The 18,034-nt window shown below is 39.0% G+C and overlaps 2 protein-coding genes across 6 annotated transcripts in view; one reads left to right on the top strand and one right to left on the bottom strand.

The window, feature by feature from the left end:
• LOC102195071 (kelch domain-containing protein 1-like) overlaps nucleotides 1-8,082 on the top strand; it is a 12,856-nt gene extending 4,774 nt beyond the window's left edge. For all 3 annotated transcript variants that reach the window (XM_005725850.1, XM_005725851.2, XM_013909021.1), the window contains 10 exons: nucleotides 815-927; nucleotides 1,159-1,249; nucleotides 1,340-1,438; nucleotides 2,366-2,440; nucleotides 4,803-4,861; nucleotides 4,986-5,098; nucleotides 5,382-5,454; nucleotides 5,633-5,717; nucleotides 6,944-7,023; nucleotides 7,707-8,082. In XM_005725850.1, the coding sequence (XP_005725907.1) occupies nucleotides 815-927; nucleotides 1,159-1,249; nucleotides 1,340-1,438; nucleotides 2,366-2,440; nucleotides 4,803-4,861; nucleotides 4,986-5,098; nucleotides 5,382-5,454; nucleotides 5,633-5,717; nucleotides 6,944-7,023; nucleotides 7,707-7,827 (909 nt within the window). In that variant the 3' untranslated portion in view covers nucleotides 7,828-8,082. The remainder of the gene's footprint in view (nucleotides 1-814; nucleotides 928-1,158; nucleotides 1,250-1,339; nucleotides 1,439-2,365; nucleotides 2,441-4,802; nucleotides 4,862-4,985; nucleotides 5,099-5,381; nucleotides 5,455-5,632; nucleotides 5,718-6,943; nucleotides 7,024-7,706) is intronic.
• A 185-nt stretch (nucleotides 8,083-8,267) lies between these two features.
• Nucleotides 8,268-18,034, bottom strand: part of LOC102194388 (LIM and SH3 domain protein 1-like) — an 11,917-nt gene continuing 2,150 nt past the window's right edge. For 2 of the 3 annotated variants that reach the window (XM_005725847.1, XM_005725848.2), the window contains exons 3-8: nucleotides 17,402-17,486; nucleotides 13,712-13,819; nucleotides 12,227-12,334; nucleotides 9,673-9,742; nucleotides 9,505-9,596; nucleotides 8,268-8,751 (exon numbers count right to left, since the gene is read on the bottom strand). In XM_005725847.1, coding sequence (XP_005725904.1) covers nucleotides 8,578-8,751; nucleotides 9,505-9,596; nucleotides 9,673-9,742; nucleotides 12,227-12,334; nucleotides 13,712-13,819; nucleotides 17,402-17,486 — 637 coding nt within the window. In that variant the 3' untranslated portion in view covers nucleotides 8,268-8,577. The remainder of the gene's footprint in view (nucleotides 8,752-9,504; nucleotides 9,597-9,672; nucleotides 9,743-12,226; nucleotides 12,335-13,711; nucleotides 13,820-17,401; nucleotides 17,487-18,034) is intronic. The other variant, XM_005725849.1, reaches the window with a different exon arrangement.

Below are 18,034 nucleotides of genomic sequence, written 5' to 3'. Positions count from 1 at the left end.
GCAGTTCACAAATGCTGTTTTGTCAGGCTCATACCAGACTCTGTAGAGACTGGATGGAGATTATCCAGCTCGATCATCTGTTCTGATAGCTATTTGAAGCGTGTGAAAGCTCTCTGTAGAGGCAGACTAGAAGTTCACAAAGAATGGCTTTTAAAATGCAAAGGTGCATAAGCAGTGTGGGTTTACCATCCATATAATATGCAAAATTAAGAGTCAAGAATTTGTGGTTCATTTTTGACAATAAAATACAAACACAAGCAGCCAGGAGCTCCTTTTAAAAAAAGGTTTGAATTAAAAATTGGCTAGATGGCTAGACTGTGTGCTGAAAAAATATCCCCTGCACCATTACCACCTGAACCATGGATACAAGGTAGCATGGATCCTTGCTTTCATGCTGTTTATGGCAAATTTGCTCCTACCAGTTTGGTTTCTCCTCTGATGTGTGACATCAACAAGGCATTTTTCCCCCAGAGAACTGACACTCGCTTGATATTTTCTCTTTTTTTCTGACCATTCTCTCTAAACCTTAGTCATGGTTGTGCGGAAAAAATCAGTAGATCAGCAATTTGTGAAGTACTCGGATCAACCCATCTGCCACCATAATCATGCCACATTAAAAGTCTTAAATCACCTTTCCTCCTCATTCTGATCCACAGTTTGATCTTGGCCATGTCTAACATGCCTAAATGCATTTGACCATATGATTGGCTAATTTGATATTTGCATTAAGGAGCAACTGATCAGGTGTACCTACCAAAGTAGCCAGCGAGTGTATTTTTCTTATTTTGTCTAATAAATTGAACGGTGTTTGTAGATGTTCAGCGTTGACCTCTCTGAGCCGTGCTGCTCATGGAAGAGAGTGACTGACACGAAGGGAACGACCCCCTCACCTCGTAACAAACACTCCTGCTGGGTACATAGAGGCAGGTCAGTTACTACAATACACAAGCTGTCAATGAATAGCAGCCCCAGTTTTACAAATACAAATAGCAGGGGTTTATGTTGCACCTTTACCTCGTTTTTTTTGTTTAATTGAAGGATGTTTGTTTGTATTGGGGTTTTTTTTCGTTTTTTCACAAATTCTTCCAGATTTCAGTAATTTCATTTGTAAATGAAAGTTAAAAGAGCAGTATTCTCTCCTATGTTGTCTCTGTGCAGATTGATCTACTTTGGTGGATATGGATGCAAGACCTTGAGGGAGTTACGAAACACATCGTCATCAAACTTCACTTTAGAAGAGATGTCCTGGGTAGATATTACTCTGATATAGAACTTTGGTTGCCAATTTATTGGTTAATCGTTGTTTTACTAATGATGATCGATATGTTTTTCTTTTTAGTCAAGAGCTGTAAATGAAGTAACTCTGTGCAAGGGGTGGAACAGTGAGGTGAATGTGTTTGACACACTCACAGCTACATGGAGCATGCCAGAGACTCAAGTGAGTAAAACAATAAGATGGTCTTACTTTTGAACTATTAGGCTATAACCATGCTAGCAGTTCTCAGAGGCTGTATTCAGACACAGCTGTACCAGAAGCTACACTAAAACTTTGATGTTTTATGATTTTTTTTTTTTATTACAACGTGCTAACATCAGCCTGCTTTCTAACAACACGCTGATGTCTGACCTTTGACCTATGACCTTGAAGCATTACACACTAAAATGGTATATTTTATTATCTTTAACCAAATGACTGGAGCAGAAGTTGATCCCAGCTGAAAAATTCCACACTTTTAAACAATTCTGTAATTTACTAAATGAATACCTTGAAATAATTAATAAATCATTAAAATAGCAACTGAGATAATACACTCACAAATAAAGTGTTTACTGAGATCATAATTAAGGGAGCTGAGGGCTGTTTTTCCACAGACTTGTACACAATTAGACACCTTTTTGCAACTAGAGGAGTCGCCCCCTGCTGGCCATTAGAAGGAATTAAGGTTTTAGCTACATCCTAAATTGTGTTTACAATGCTCATATAATAGAATACCATATGACAGCATGGTGGGTATATAATAGGTTTTTCATGTATGTAGAAAAATTAGGGTCTAACTGAAAGCGAAGAGATGGTTGCAGTGGTAAAGTCACTGTATTGAAATGCTGGTGGTGCTCCAGGAAAAGCTGCGGGTCTAAGCTTCATCATCTGAGGACCATTTTGTGGGGAATGGGTTTGATGGTTGTGGGGAAAGATCACCAGCCTCATCAGTTCTTGTCAAGCTTATCAGACCAGCAAGGATGATGCTCTGGGTGGGCCTATAATAAATAAATAAACATTTAAAAAAAGGAGAAGGATGATGTCACAAAACTATAATTTGTGTTTTGCTGATTTTTATAATAAAATGGTGTGTTTTCTTTTGTTCAGGGTTCTGCTCCATCCCCCAGAGGCTGCCATGCCAGTGCCTTGCTGGGGAACAAAGGTTACATCAGTGGTGGTGTGGTGAGTTCACTTTTCTGAGCTGCTTAACGACACCATAAACAGCCAAAAATATGCAGACACTCTTGCACGCAACCTATTTTGTATCGGTTGATCTGCATTTTTGTCGTCCTCAAAGGGAAACTTTAATGCTGAAGTATACTGCAACTATTTTAGACAATACTCTTCCTCCAACTTTGTGGTAACAGTTTGGGGAAGGCCCTTTCCTGTTTCAACATCCCTTTCCTGTTGTGACGTGAAGCTGCTCTCATGCACAAAGCCAGATCCTTTATAAAAATGGTTTTCTTTTTTGGTGTGAAAGAATTTGACTGACCTGCACAGAGTCACGACTTCAATCCCATCCACCCTCTCTGGGATGAGGTGGAAGTCAATGCTTATCACCTAAAAACAGTGTTCCACCTTACAAATGCAGCTACAGTCTGGTGGGAAAATCTCAGAAAAGTGGAGCAGAAATACGGCAGATTAATGGACATAGCTTTATATTGAGATGCTCAACAATAATATATATTCTGTGGGCCATGTAGTGTATGGCAGATTAACAGTCACTCTCTTAAAACTTTATTTCTCCAAAAATATGATTTTTAAATGCCAAAAAGTTCCAGGATTTATAAATCACGTTAAGTTTCCCAGCTGCCCCTTTTAGGTTTATCTCTTTCCACACATCCAGTCCTCTCCCAGCATGCCAATATTATTAGTTTGCTCCATAGAAATTCTGTTCTGACCTCAGACTGACTCGACTGTCATACAGTAAAAAATATGACAAAGTCCATGTTCAAATGCTAAAGGTCGTAATAAAACGCCTATATTTCTGAGCTCTACACACACTGAAAAAATACACCAACTCATATCAGCTTGCAGCTTCTCTATATGGAGACACAAAGAGGCAAATATATTTTCACTCACCACAGGTGTGAGTGAAAGTGTAACGTAAGCACCCATGGGATCACACAATGAACATAAACCTCAAGGCGCTCTAAAAGGCTGATAACACCTTTCTTGCCCAGAATGGTGTAGACAAAGAAGAAAAAAATAACTTTGCATGTAACTAGTCCTGTAAGAAAGATGAGAGAGCAAAGTAGGCATTGAGACCAGCATAACTGGTGGCCTTAAAGGCATATTAAATGTATGCCTTTATCTTTGTGTGAAGCTTCCGATTTTGTTGTTCACATTTTGGACAGAGAGGACAGATGGTTTGAAAGAGGAGTGAAAGAAGCCATCTATGTCCACTGTGAGTGACCATCTTTGAACAGAGGCGGTGGTTTATGACACCAACTGTCTGCCATCTATAATCCAGTTTTGAGATCCCTCCCCAGACGCCTTAACGCCCACTCACATCCTGGGCCATCTGACCTCAGGAATTCTCATGATAAGGTGGGGCCAGGTTTCACAATGAACTCACCCGAAACTCTGGCTGATTGGGACCCACACCCAGTTTCACACCTTGGTAGAGGATCATCAGGGGGTCCTTTTGTCCCTCTGTGGGGGGATACTCCCACTAGGTTTATATCTGGGACTCTCCACCATTTGACCTTAGAACTGAAGAAGCTTCTCAGATGAGAGGTGAAACGTCTTCAAGTAACTCAAAGAAGTCCAGACGCTTTTCTTTGCAAGCTCCTTTGACTACGATGACCTGGATGACTGAGAACCTTCACAGACATATTCCAATTTTGTTGCATCATCTTCCTTTTAATTCGACTTTAATATTGAGGATCGACACTGCAGCATTCACAAGATTGTGTGGAGCTGAACCTGAAATTATCTGTTTTTTACCCCTCACCTGCAAAAGGGTGATGGGGTGTTGTTGTCACGCCACTGATCGGGCGGCGTGGACACCTAAGTTTGTGAATGCAATAGCTTGAGAACAGGGTGATTTTGAAATTGATACCATAGGTGTGTCTACTAGGAGGCTGAGGGGTTGTAGATTTTTGTGAAAACAAGAGCATATTACTAACTCACCACCTGCCCTACTTGGCAGACTGTAACTTCCTGTAACTTTGTCCTCCTTCTCCTCAAAATAAAAATGTGTTGTTGTTTTGACAGACTGGTGGAAGAGCCAGTAAGTAGTCAAACAGGATTTCCAGACTGTACATAAAAGATGGACATAGCTTCCAGGTCTGAAAAGTGTAGCAAATATGGAAGTGCTTTGAACTTTCCTTAAATGGCCATCAGGAGGTGATTATGTCGGTCCCTCTTTTACATACAGTCTAAAAATAGCAGCTGCAAAATAACCGGTCCAGATGTGCACAAATTTATAAAGTTGTTGTACTTCATATTTTTCTTTTAATGCTGAGTGCTGCAGTCATTTACAGCCAAGTGTAGTGCCTCAGGCAAGAGCAATGCCTAACATCTGAGTTTACATTTGCAGGAAGCAGCAGAGTTGGACATGTTCTGCTTAGACCTGGACACCTGGACCTGGACCAAACTGTAAATTTTCTTTCACTCTTGCACACATACAAAAGCAATGACCTAACAGGATTTGTCCTTAGTGGCTTACTGACCACTGCACTGTATTTTTTTAATTTTTTATTTATTTATCTTTTTTGAACAGTGACATCTCCTCAGCTTTTGCACCTCTTGGTCGCTCTTGGCATACCATGACGCCCACGTCAGATCACACGCTGTTCATGTACGGAGGTTTTGGCACAAATGGAGATACTTTAAGTAAGTCTAAGAACCCAGAATAAGCACCGATCTGTTATGGGATGAGACAAAATACTACAAGAATGAAAGTAATTATAAAGAGGGAGAAAATGAAGTGGTTCTTTGTGGTCCGATTTCCAAAAAAACTCCCAAATATTTAAGCAAATCCCCACTTGTTTTTCCTGATGCCATTTATAAAACAGATAACCATTCTGATTGCATATAATCATTCTTTTGGTTCAAGGAAGTGAATGGTTTGTGAAAGTGAAGCTTCGTTATTTTATCATGAGCCTCTTTCTTTTAGATGACGCCTGGCAGTTTAACACACAAACAAGAGAGTGGACCAAGATGATAAACCCCCACAAAGACAAGCCCAGGTAATTAAAATCATTCTGTAAATGTTAAAATTAAGTGTTTCAGCTTCATAGTTTTATCATAATTTGTTCTCACAGAAATGTCTGTTTTATCCATAAAATCTTGTTATTTATTCCTCAGAACACTTCAAAATGCACAAAATTTAAGCCTTGCTGTAGTAAACCTTTATTTACTTGTCAGAGTTTTCCATACGGCGTGCCTGGGGAGGGATAGTGACGTTGTGGTGTTTGGGGGAAGCAGGAACCTCCGCATCGTCATGGATTCGGTATGTGATTAACATCGGTCATATTGTTTTGTTACACTGTAAGGTCTTACTGAATAAATCCATTGTGGTATAATCCTTTCCCGTTGCAGACATCATCAAAAGGCTGCTGCATTAAACAGCAACTTTCCTTAAATACTTTTAAACCCCATTACTCTTAAGGTAACTTGTTGAGTCAACCAATTACAGCGTCGTCTTTAACCAGGAGTGTTACATAAATGAAGCATAAGTAGTTTAAGGGCTCAAAGTATTAAATGCACCTGCAATGTGTTGCAGAGTCATGTGAAAAATAACCTCTTTCAGTTCTAAGGCTTTACATATCAAGGCAACAGAAACAGTAATTTGTTCCTTAACGGGTCTTAAAATGAGGTAAATGGGCCTCAGATGAACCACAACAACATGGCACTTTACAAATTGCCATTATTTATTTAACAAATACTAAGCCAAAGTGAAGTTTATTATCTGTTTATCAGATCATCAGCAAGTGTGGAGAGCTCTGTAAAAACATACATTTTGGCAGTTTGCTGGTCTGGAGCCTCCAGCTATGTGTTAGCACAGTGTGAAGGAGGAGAGACACCAGCAATGATCTCAGAGAAGCCATTATTGCTGCTAATTGATCTGGGAAGGGTTATTGGGTCATTTCCATTTTATTTGAAGTCCATCATTCTACAGTCAGAAAGTTTATTTACGAGAGGGAAGCTGACGATGTCTCCCAATGTGTTTCCCTCAAGTTCAGATCATGTAATGCTCAAAGAAACTGCAAAAAAACCAACAACAACAACCCTAAAAGCCACATCTCAGACTCGGATGTAGAACGTTTAGCATTATGCTTCATTCACAAACAGAAAACTAACTCAAATAAGATGACTGGGATCACTGGTGCTGATGTTGCACAGAAAAAATGAACCTAGGACCGTTGGTGGGAGAGAAATCATGAGCTTTAAAGATGGAAAAAAAGCATTTTGACATTTCATTCTTAATGTTAAATGTAGCAGTACTTTAGAAAACGTCAGGGATTTGAAGAAAGTCTTTATGATTTATTATCTGCAAGAAGTCCGTGCAAACGTTGATATGACCGTACAGTAGGACATACAGAGTGTTCACTAAGTGTGGCAACCATAAACAGATTCAATTTTTGTGCCTAAAAACGTTCAAGTAGGGAAAAAAGGTATAATGATTCTTGCATGTATCATCCATCCTCATGGGATTATTTTGAATCCTGTCATCAGATGGTTATTTTGAGGCTTCCATCACCACATCACTGCAGAGACGTACTCATCTTTCAGACTCAGCCTTACTCCCTCTCCAGGTATGACTAACTAAAATTTTAGGATTCATTTAACAAAGATGCAGCATGGGTTTCATACTTTCTGTTGTGTTAATCATTTCATACTTTAACACATGTATTTCTTGTCATCACTGAAACCTCCATTCACAACCTCCATTTACACAGAATTAATCAGTTTTAATAAAGTCTGCAAACACAGCTGTGCAACTCCTTGTAGTTGTGCTGCCTCACATGCAGCAAGGCGTTAGATTAATAAGCTTTATCTTGGTATTATACGAACACAGGTCACTTTATTAGGTACACATGTTTAACGGCTTATTAACACAAATATCTAATCGTCTGGTTACATGACAAACTCAGCTCATGACCAAGACAACCTGCTAAACTTCAAACCGAGCTGAGTATTTTAGAAACTGCTGATCTTCTAGGATTTTCCTGCACAACCATCTGTAGTTTTTAGAGAGAATTCTCTGAAAAATACAAAACATCCCGTGAGCAGCAGGAATAGAGATGCTTTCAGCACTTTGTCTGTATCATAAATAATTAAGGCAGTTTTCAAGGCAAAAGAGGGCCCCAAGCTGGTACTAGCAAGGTCTACCTAATAAAGTGGTTGGTGAGAGTGTAGGTGACAGAAAACATAATGGTTCCCTTGAATAAATAAAACTGCACGCTGAGGTATTTTCCTGTGTTCTGCTCTTCTTCAGGTTATGTGAGGATGTCATTGGACAAAACTCAGAGCTGCTCAGGTTGCAGCTCAGCTGGCTGCCATCGAAGCTACAGAGGACACTTGAGAAGAGAATGAGCTTTTTTTCTGCCAGTTCTTAAAACTTAGAGAGGACTATGTTTAGACTAGACACCAAGATTCTGAGCAAGTCTTCACTGAAATGTCTTCATTTATAAGTTGGGAATATGTATTTATACTTTGAAAAATGGTGCTAGATAAGATACTTTTTAACTTAATTTGTAAATGAAGCCTTTTTAATTTTGGGTAAAATTATTCCGTTTTGTGGTTTCATGTTGTGCTGTCTGTTTAACGTTTAAAAATTGTCTGTGAAATAGTAATAAAAGGTATTGATGTAACATATTAGTGTAGCTTTTTTTTGTTATCACTTTAAGAGTGGAAAATGTTGCAAAATAAAAGCATAAGCAATTGTAAAAATATAAGTAATTGTAGCTTTAAAAATACACTGGATAACATTCTACTCTAAGAGTGGGTTCTGTGCTAGTAAATGTTACCCTTCAAAAATATAAATAATTAGTAAATCTGAAGATGAATGGGTTTTATTGTGAATTTGTTTCCTTTCCTCCTTTCTCCTTTGACCTTACAAACATAAAAGCTTTATTATCAATATTTATTCTTCATGGAAGTCAAAGAAACCATAAGCAGAGCCCCATCATACGATTTGAAAATTACATTTATGGAAAAAATGCAAAGCAGAACCAGGCAGGGATGCTTTTCAAATGCAATATTTCATTTGCAAAAAGGTGATTTTAAAGCCTGATTGCAGGTGCGGGCAGCAGATCCACAGGGCAGGAGGTGGATCTCTGAATATCTGCTGGGCAGAACTGTTTGTTTCACACAGGTCGTACATAGTTAGCAGGAAGCATGCCCCGCTGCCCAGTGCGCTGGTTAAAGCCGAAAACCCATCCCTCATCTATCGGCTCCACATCTAAGATCAGATCACCTTCCTGCAGAGAAAGCTCATCCGCTTCAGCTGCCATGTAGCTGTACATGGCCTGGTAGCGCTTCTGAATGAGCGGAAACACACACAGAGAAGAGATGAATGAACAGAACCAGTCAGACATGCAGACACACTGATATAGCAGATAAGAACATAAAGAGCACACAGTCTACCAGGATACATTTGAATTTAATTTCCCTACAGGAAAAATAAACAAAGCAAATGTAATACATGGCAAGAAGTTTTAATATTAATTCACTAGAGCTTGCTGTGTTTATAGTTCATCAAATCTAAAGTCTAAAACTGTGAGCATTCACACCTATGGTGAAAGATTAAACACTACAGCTGTGTTTTATGAATTGATAGTATCCGGGATCTGTGTTATTGCTGCAGGAGACAAGAGAAAATTAAAAAAGCTTGAAAAACATTTCACACAAATACAGGGTATGAGCCAAAGTGTGTAGACACCTTTCTTTACTATTAAAATGTGGGAGCACACTTGAAATGACGTGTATAGAAAATATAATTTTGTGCAACAGCTTGTGTTTCTTCTTGTGGCTTTTTTGGCCAACATATTACCCAGTCTACACAGTCACATCCATAAAAACCTGGTTTTCTATTCTGGTATAAAATAGATTTGGTTGAACTGGAAGCCAGGCCTTATCAATCAACATTCATAGTGAATCCCTGCAGATTCAACCTCTGGAGGAATCTCTCCAGATGATTGATGTACCCACAGAATGAGGCCCATCTTAAAAGAGAGCATGCACACAGGTGTAATGTATGTGTCCGCATACGTTTGCTTATGTATTGTTCTTACCCCTCCACTGTGTGGTGCTACAGCAGCAGTACGCATTTGTCCAGCAGACTGACCAAAGTCACTGACAGGGTTGGATGGCTGGTCCTCGTAGTCTAAACACACACACAGTTCATACACACATTTAAAGGGAAAACTGTTATAAAGTCCCTGTGTAAGGATCTGTCTCACCTTGCCTATTTTCCGGAGGAGGCGCGTCACTTCGAATCTTGCTCTTCTCAAATTCTTCATGGTACTTTATCTGCACACACATGCACACATGTTAAAACCACACGGGGGTGCTAAGCTTTCACATTTGACGGTTCAGCCTCAGCAAACCCTCCCACTGTGAGAAGCAGCTCACCATTTTAGGAGGTGCTGAGAGATGACGAGTGGATATTGCAGCCACAGACGCAGAGAGAGAAAGACCCACATCTATTTAGTGTCTGCTTTTGTCTATTTTCAGTAGTTGCAGCCCACTTGCTCCTTTCTGAAGGTCAACCACTGTCACATTAGTTTCACTTGAGAGTGGCTCAAAAAGCCCCCACAGGCTCCCATGTTAAAAATGCTGACCTTTATATCATTAAATACCATGTTTATAGCCCAATACAGAGAACTGTTTTTTCCTTCATTAAATAAACAGCAAATTATTTTTAATTCATTCATTTGGATATTACAGGGAATCACTTTGATGTGCAGGTGTGCTTGTAGCCAAAAGCTGTCTTCAAGGTTTCACTTCCAATAACAGGGTTAGGGTTATAGTTAGGGTCCTCTGAACTGGACCGCTTTGCCATGTTTGTGCGTTTTGAAGCTTTTTTTAATGGCATTATCAAACTTGCTGCGCAGTTACCTGTACTAACAGCATGTCCTAGAAGCTTCTTTTGGTGCGTCTTACACTTATCAATAATTATGTTTCTCTCCACTGGTTGCAAAAGGAAGTTGCAAATGCAGTCGTACACTTCAGTTTATCTTTGTGGTTAGTAAAGACGTGTGACGACCCCTGACTCTTGTTTTCAACCTTTTCACATTTGTCTTGATGCACGTTCAATCATCTAGTTAAGGAAATCTCAAAAAACGTTGATGCTGTTCATCTGGATGTAGCGTTTTCAGTGGGAGAAACGTTTTAGATGAACAGAATCAACTTTTTTGGGTTTTCTCATTTGTTTTGATGTTGTGGGCAGAGGAGGGTTTGTCAGATTTCTTGGTAAAAATTATATTAAAATAAGTCAGTGCCAGCTGTTCCCAGACTATAAATCTAGAGCTGGCACTCTCTTTTTCCCTCCTGCTCCTTGTGACCATTACACCCTGGATAGCACTTTTTTTTGCACACACACATACATTCACTTGCTTACATGTCCTCACTCATCTACACCCTACATCACTGAGGCCATTGATTTGCAAATGTCAATAGTTTCTATTTCAGTTGTTTAATGTGGTTTAATAAATAATGTTTATATTGGCAAGCGGTGTGTCGACCTTTTTGCCATGGCCTTATGAGCCAAGTTGTGACACTTGTCTAATAAGTTTATAGTCTCAATCGCTAATTTAACATATTATTTAATAAAACAATGTGTTTACGCTGTCAATTATGTTGCCATTCAGACTAATACTGATGACAGATCACTGTCATATGTCATGGAGATCTACCCCTCACTGCTGATTAAAAAAAAAATAAACCAACATAGCTATGCCAAAAATATTCAAGTTGAGGCTTTAAAACAGAATTTCACTAATGACCTAGTGACATCACTGGCTGAGCTTTTATATGCAGTAAATTGTATTTGCCTTTTTTGGTCTAACTGTCTGAAAGCAACTTATTTTTAAAAACTGCTTTTTTCAGCGTTTTCCAACAGAAGCTGCTGGTGATGGGGTATTCAGTGACACAAAGCAACTCAAAGATTCTTGAACTTTATATGTGTTGAACTTATTTTGTTGTTAGTTTGGTATGTTGCTTGTGCAACATACAGTATGTCCCCCAAGAATAAAAACAACTCTGGGTCTAGTACTTAGAGGAAACTGGATGTTGCTTAAGGAAGAGAAGGAGCAGCCTCTTGTGACCTCAAGAAACCTCGAGAGGAGTAAACAGAAACAGGAATTTGTGGGAATAAAACTGGAGGAAAGGGATTGTTTTTAAAGTGGGAAGTGAGGGTGGAGAAATGAGAAAAAGACTGATACTAATACCAGTGGAAAAATAATATATTGCCCCTTTGACACACAGCTTATCACCCATGATTCCTTTCTACAACTAGTGCGCTCATGAGAGAGGAAGAGAAAGTTTGTGTGTATGTGTGTGTGGATAGCAGTTCCCTTTGTGTCCACAGCTGAGAGACTTTGACCATATAGGGCAGCTGTTCCTCAGTGGATGGAGAGAAATGCCTGAAATGTGCCTGTGTGTCTCTGCAGGGTTGTACTCTTGACATCTTTTGCTGCTCTTTGCAGCAACATGTTCTCTGCTTTGTATGCTGAAGCCATCAGCAAATCTACAATCCTGATCTGGACTTTCTCGTTTTCTTCTTTGAAAACTAAAATGCCTTTTTTAACATCTGCAGACTTGCTGCTTGCATCTGTCTATGACATCCTTCTGGAACTGAAAAATGTTGCCATAGTGAGATGCATACCAGATGTTTGACAGTCAAGGCCAAACATTCAGAAGTTTTCCCTCATTTTTGCAAGTGAAGAGCAAACTGAAGATACAAAAGTTCTATTAGAAGATATTGAAGGAGTCTGACAACATGACTGCACTTACGTTACTGATCTGATCCTGTGTCTTCTTCACTCTCTGCATCTCTGGAGTATCGACCACCACACTGAAACCTTTCCCCTTGTTCTTCTCAAACTCCTCCTTGTAAAGGGCCTGCAAATTTCAGAGTTATTTTAGAAGAATAACTTAAAGTTTAAAGAAAAAACTGCTTTCTTGGTAAAAATTATTCTAAAAAATTAACTCCACTCTCTTTGTGTATCAGGACTGAGCTGTATCTGTTATTAAAATCCAACCGAATGCCTTTTTTTTTTTTGAAAAGATGGAGATACCACTTGAAATTACTATGACTTATAAATATGTAGCAATGCTGTGCTTCCTTTCTTTTGCATCAATCTTGTTTGCATTGTAGCCCAGGTACAATAACATCTGTGTGTACTGACTTTCCTTATTACTATAAGGTTTAACTGCAAAGGTCTATATTTTTCCTTTTGGCCTTACAGACTTAGAGCTGTTATTGACTAGATTTCATGAGGACGGTTTAAAGCAGTTAATATGAAGCCAGCTAACAGTCGTTAACTGTTGGGTCTGTCCCCCAAATTCCTCTTCAAGCATGTATAAGGTTGACTAGTGAACACTTTCTCTGTGAAAACAGTGGAAAAACGAACCTGCAGCTCTTAGGGGGTAATGTTATTGATATTAAGAGGCCTAATGGTTAAACTAAGCCAACTGGCTGGTGGTTCATTATTAGCATACGGACATGAGAGTGTTGTCAATCTTTTTATCTGCCTCTGACCAAGAAAGTGAATGGTCACATTCCCAACAATGATCCAATATTTCTTTAAACATTAAACAAGTTAAATGACACAAGTGGAAGGAAACAGTTAGCTTTGTTACATATCGAATGCATGCATCGTTTTATCTTTGACATCAGCTAAAAACATGGAAGTCGAGTTTTAAAATGAAGCTGCATTCAGTTTCACTGTGCATCGTTTTACTGTTACAACGATCTGTTATTACAGCAACAAAAAATCCAATCCTGCAGCCCGTCTACCATGCACGCTAAAAGAAAATAGTTCTTTTCATGGCTTCTTTGCAGCCTGAAGTGGAAAATCTAAGACATTTTGCAAATGCTTACATTTTAGTGAAGCTTGTAAACTAAGCAGATATCTCTTTAGAACTTTTCATCTATGCTTTTATTATTTTGCAAGGCACACCTGCCTAACTTCCTGGGATTATTATTATTTTTCATTTCATCTCAAATGTAGCACAACCTGAATGCAGCACTGAATCAAAGCCAACAAAGGATGATTAACAAAGACTTTTACATGTAAAGAATAAGATGGTATGGAAGCCCATGCAGACATGCAGACATGCAGATAGCAAAGCCGCATCACAACCTTCAATAATGTTTTAAAGAAGGAGGGAAAAAAAGAAGGAAGATCATTTGTTATAATTGGAGAGGTAATGGATAAATGGAGATGTTATCGGAGAATTCGATTCTTGGTGGTCTTTAAGGTGGACCGAGCATACGTTACTGATCTGGTCCTGTGTCTTCTTCACTCTCTGCATCTCTGGAGTGTCAGCCACGGCGCTGAAACCTTTCCCCTTGTTCTTTTCAAACTCCTCCTTATAGAGCGCCTGTAAATTTTCATTCATCAGTCTTTATTGTTCATTTTAATGTTTTTAACTTAGACAAAGGAGCTTAGGGCAATGCTTTGGCTTAAATTCTCAATTCTAAAGGGTTATACTTGCTAAAATGATCATGTTAAACACTTTTACTGCATTTTAATCAAAAATATACAAAAACTGATTCATGCAGGGCTTTAAATGGCCTTTTGGTGAGAATTTGTGAAGCTTAAAACCTCAAGGAAACACTTGCAAACTTATTCCATGCCTGCGTGTTTATTTGAAAGTAAATCTGAGATCCCCGCGAACTCACGCAGACATGCAAACATAAGTGAGTCATGATGTTGCTATGAGGAATATGCCTCCTCGGTAAGAGAGCTTGACTGCAGAGACTTTTATGGTTATAAACAATGAACTGGGCTGGTTTGATGAGTAAAGCGCAGAACGGGAGGGGTGGTGGTGTAAATTTGATCATGCTGTTATAACAGCCGTGTTGAAATGAAACGACAGATTAAATTGTTAACCAAAAATACAGCCGCTCTTGGCGTGTTTGTCCTGTTTCATCAGGTGCTTGTTTATTTAGAGACTAACTGTTCAAAGAGACAGCTTAAAAGGAATCTAGTGGAATAAAAAATAAAAGACGGTCACATTTTTTATAGGACTCAATCCTTTGAAAAAATAGAAAAGCAGAAAAACTCAGTACAGCCTTACTGTGTCCATATGAATTAAGAGTGTAAGTTGCAGCCAAGTGCTGCTAATCAAATACACTTAATTAACTGATCGTCAAAAAGTTTCCGCACTTCCCGGGGGCGGATTTCCCAGCAAATTCCCCCCAAATTAGACTGTGCTCAGAGAAATAAAAAAAGAAAACAAGAGTTATATATCAGAGCCTACACACCTCAGTAAACATGTTAAATAATAAAATTCATAACAGCAAAATTAGAAAAAAGGTGAAACATTTTTTTGCTTGTTTGGAAGAGTTGGTTAGACAAAGCTTCTACATGGCAGTAGACGATATACCAAATAAACTTAATGTATCGCAAATTTTTCCCACTATGATGGTTAAAATGGCTTTATCATAACCATCCAGTATAAATGGCTATGGCAATATTAAGCTGTCTGCACGTAATTCAGTTTTTTCTCCCACACGCTGCGACTGCATCATCAATCTCCCCTCCAAAAAAAGGTACATTTCCTCTTATCACTCAGCCCTACTTGGCATTATGGTTTAGGTTTGCAAAGCTGCATCTGAACGAACAGCAAGACTTTTGTAACAATGTGCTTTTGACAGAGGAGAACAAAGTGGAAATGGAGCCATAAAGAACAGCAAACCAAACAAGCACCACATATACCTTACACATCATGGGGTTTTGCAACCACAGGACCTGGGCAGTCACTGAGTCGACCATGAACTCTGTATACCAGAGTATTCTAGAGTCAAAAGTGAGGCCATGTGGCTGACAGCTAAAGCTTAGTCAACATTTGGTCATGCAATAGGACAATGATTGCAAGCACAGCAGCAAATCTACAAAAGAAGGGAATGACCCAGTCAAGGTTACACTTCAGCCCAGGTGAATTGTTGTGATGGGGACTTTAAAAGAGCTGTGCATAAGTGAATGCTCACAAACCTCAGTGAACTGGGCAGATGTAATCAAACAGATGTGCTAATATTTACCATGAATGGTTTTGATTTATTGCCACATGTTGACACAGAAACACTTGAAAATAGCAGGGCGATGACAAAGGAAACAGAATAGCAGCACTGAAAGTCAATACTGTTTGATGCATTTATAGATGACATCAATGAAGCTACAAAAATATCAAATGGTTTCATGTACCTTAATACACGTGTAATGGTTTCTGCTGTGTTACTGCAACCTTTAAGATTTTTTCAGCCATTATAAGACCTTTGCATTGTTTATTGCATTGTAAAAGTTACATTTAAAACTGTGTCCTCTCTTTTCAGAAACAGTTTATGTATTAAATAATTCACAAAATTCACATTTTTCACTTGGATGATTTTTCTTGGCAATGCAGATTAGCGTTCTGCATACCTACGCAATTGGTTTAGCTTAACTGCTGACATTATGAATGGGGGTAGGGGTCGAGGACCATCCAAAAAGCTAACTGTGCCCCCTCAGCTATATTCCTTTTACATATTTATATGTAAAATCCAGTCATACAGTTTGGTAATTAAGAAGTGAAACACCCACATTGCTGTTAATTTATTGTAATAACAACCAAGCTCATGTTAATGATTCTGTGAATAGCACCTTAGTGCATCTGCAGTAAACACTTTAGTATGACCAAGGAGGACACTGATTTTGGAGCATATGGGCCTATGCAAGTCAGACTTTGACAAGTACCCCTCACTTTTCTTAAGAACTGAAAAAATACCATTCACCAGCTTATGCATTTTTTTTTAAAGCACTTGAAAATTTCAAAACAAATGTGCAAGTGTGCATGAATACTTTGCTAAACTGTTAAAAGGTTATGCCGTGTTCAGTTAACTAAATTTCACTATTCTCTGCAAATTTCAATATTCTGTCTAACAAATACAGGTCTGCCCGGGTCTTGCAGAAATGCAGTCGTGAGTGGATTGCCTAACTTTTTTCATCCTTTTAAAAGGGAAGAGAAGCTTCACCTCAAAATGCTGAGTGGCAAGATGATCCTTAAAGTTTAATCTGTGAAGGAATCTCTTTAATTTTGCGTGACTTGCAGGACTTATCTCTTTGATCAGGTTAGAACATGTTGGCATGAACAGTGTGATTAGATTAGAGCTTAAGAACAGGGATGGCAGGGAAAAGGAGGCCGGTACCACATCAGAGGCTAAAAGGAGACTGGATCTGAGAGTATTTTTAAAAATGCTCTCAAACCTCTGATCATTTACAAGAGTTCCTGACGAAACGCATTTGAACTTCACGAATGTCAGATTGGCTCATGATGTGAAAGTAGAGTCTCAAAATGAAGCTACCATGTCCTTATTTAAGTAACTCATCAAAGGGTACCTTTGATTTAATCAAAGGAATCCAATTGTCATGAGAGCAGAGCCAAGATCTGCGTCCTGATCTCCTGCTCTGATACCGAGCTGAGTGAAGGAGATATATATATAGAACTTTTCCACCAATGGGTTGCTGTTGCCAGTGCTTAACCTAGAAAAACCTCCACTTATTTCCACCTTTAAAAAGACTGATGCTGGTGCCAAAAAAGCTGACATCAGCACAGCTCCAAACAATTGCTGCCACCAAAGTTGGAATCACTGCTCTCAGTGACAGTGTGAGGGCCATGGCGGAAAATTCAGGGCTAATTTTAATAAAACATGAGCCAAAGCAACTTCTGTTAAAATGCCCAGCTTTTACAGTGTAACATTTAGTTCCCTGGCATATCTGGTTATCAAAGACACCAAAGCAGAACTGTTATTTCTCGCACCACCTTCAACACTGTGATGACGGAAAAGAGGCAATCAGGACTGACAGATATGTAACACCAAGCGATGTTGCTGCAGTGAGCTTGCAAACAGTATCTCCTTTCTCTGCTGGTCAAGACCAAGATGTAAATGATGGCAGAGATAGGCCTGAACTGCTAAAGTCTCACCTGACTATTAAGCATGCTCTGTTGTTTGAGACGCAGATTCTCGGGGGTGTCGGTCACTATGGTGAAGGAGGTTTTGGGGTAATGCCTGAAAAAAAAAAACAGAAGGGAAGAAATTAGATAAATGAAGATTCACATCGTGCATTCATCCACCCATCTATCCAGTTAAGCAGCAAGACCATGATTAGATTGATTGGTGTTAACCAAAGTCCTACAACATAACAGCAATCTTCTATGAAATCCAGCCCAACAATATGATTGGCTGATAGAGTTTTTCCATACATTTTAGTTCAGGTTTTGCTGAATGTCTTCTTCCTATGGATGTTCAATGGCTTTATGCTTGGCTGCTTTGTTTTTTGCTATATTTGATTTTCAGGAGAAGCAAACTGTTGTCAAACTGAATTGAATGAACTGATTAATTTGTTCATTCTGCAAATTATTTGTGCCTTATAATATTATGTAAAGAGCACAATAGATGAACCCGGGTTGCTGTTTAATAACAGTCGGACAGCAAATTTCTAATCTCACGTCAATCTTTAGGAATGACTGGAATCACATGATTCAATCTGTCTGCTCACACTTCTCTTTTCCATCACTTCCACATGCTGCCTGCAGCTTCTCCTGCTCAACTGCTTC

This window comes from Pundamilia nyererei, unplaced genomic scaffold, assembly GCF_000239375.1.
Source record: "Pundamilia nyererei isolate P.nyererei 1_Seehausen unplaced genomic scaffold, PunNye1.0 scaffold00017, whole genome shotgun sequence".
Classification (NCBI taxonomy): Eukaryota; Metazoa; Chordata; class Actinopteri; order Cichliformes; family Cichlidae; genus Pundamilia; species Pundamilia nyererei.
Note: the sequence above shows the minus strand (reverse complement) of the source record. Positions and strands in the feature narration are given on the sequence as shown.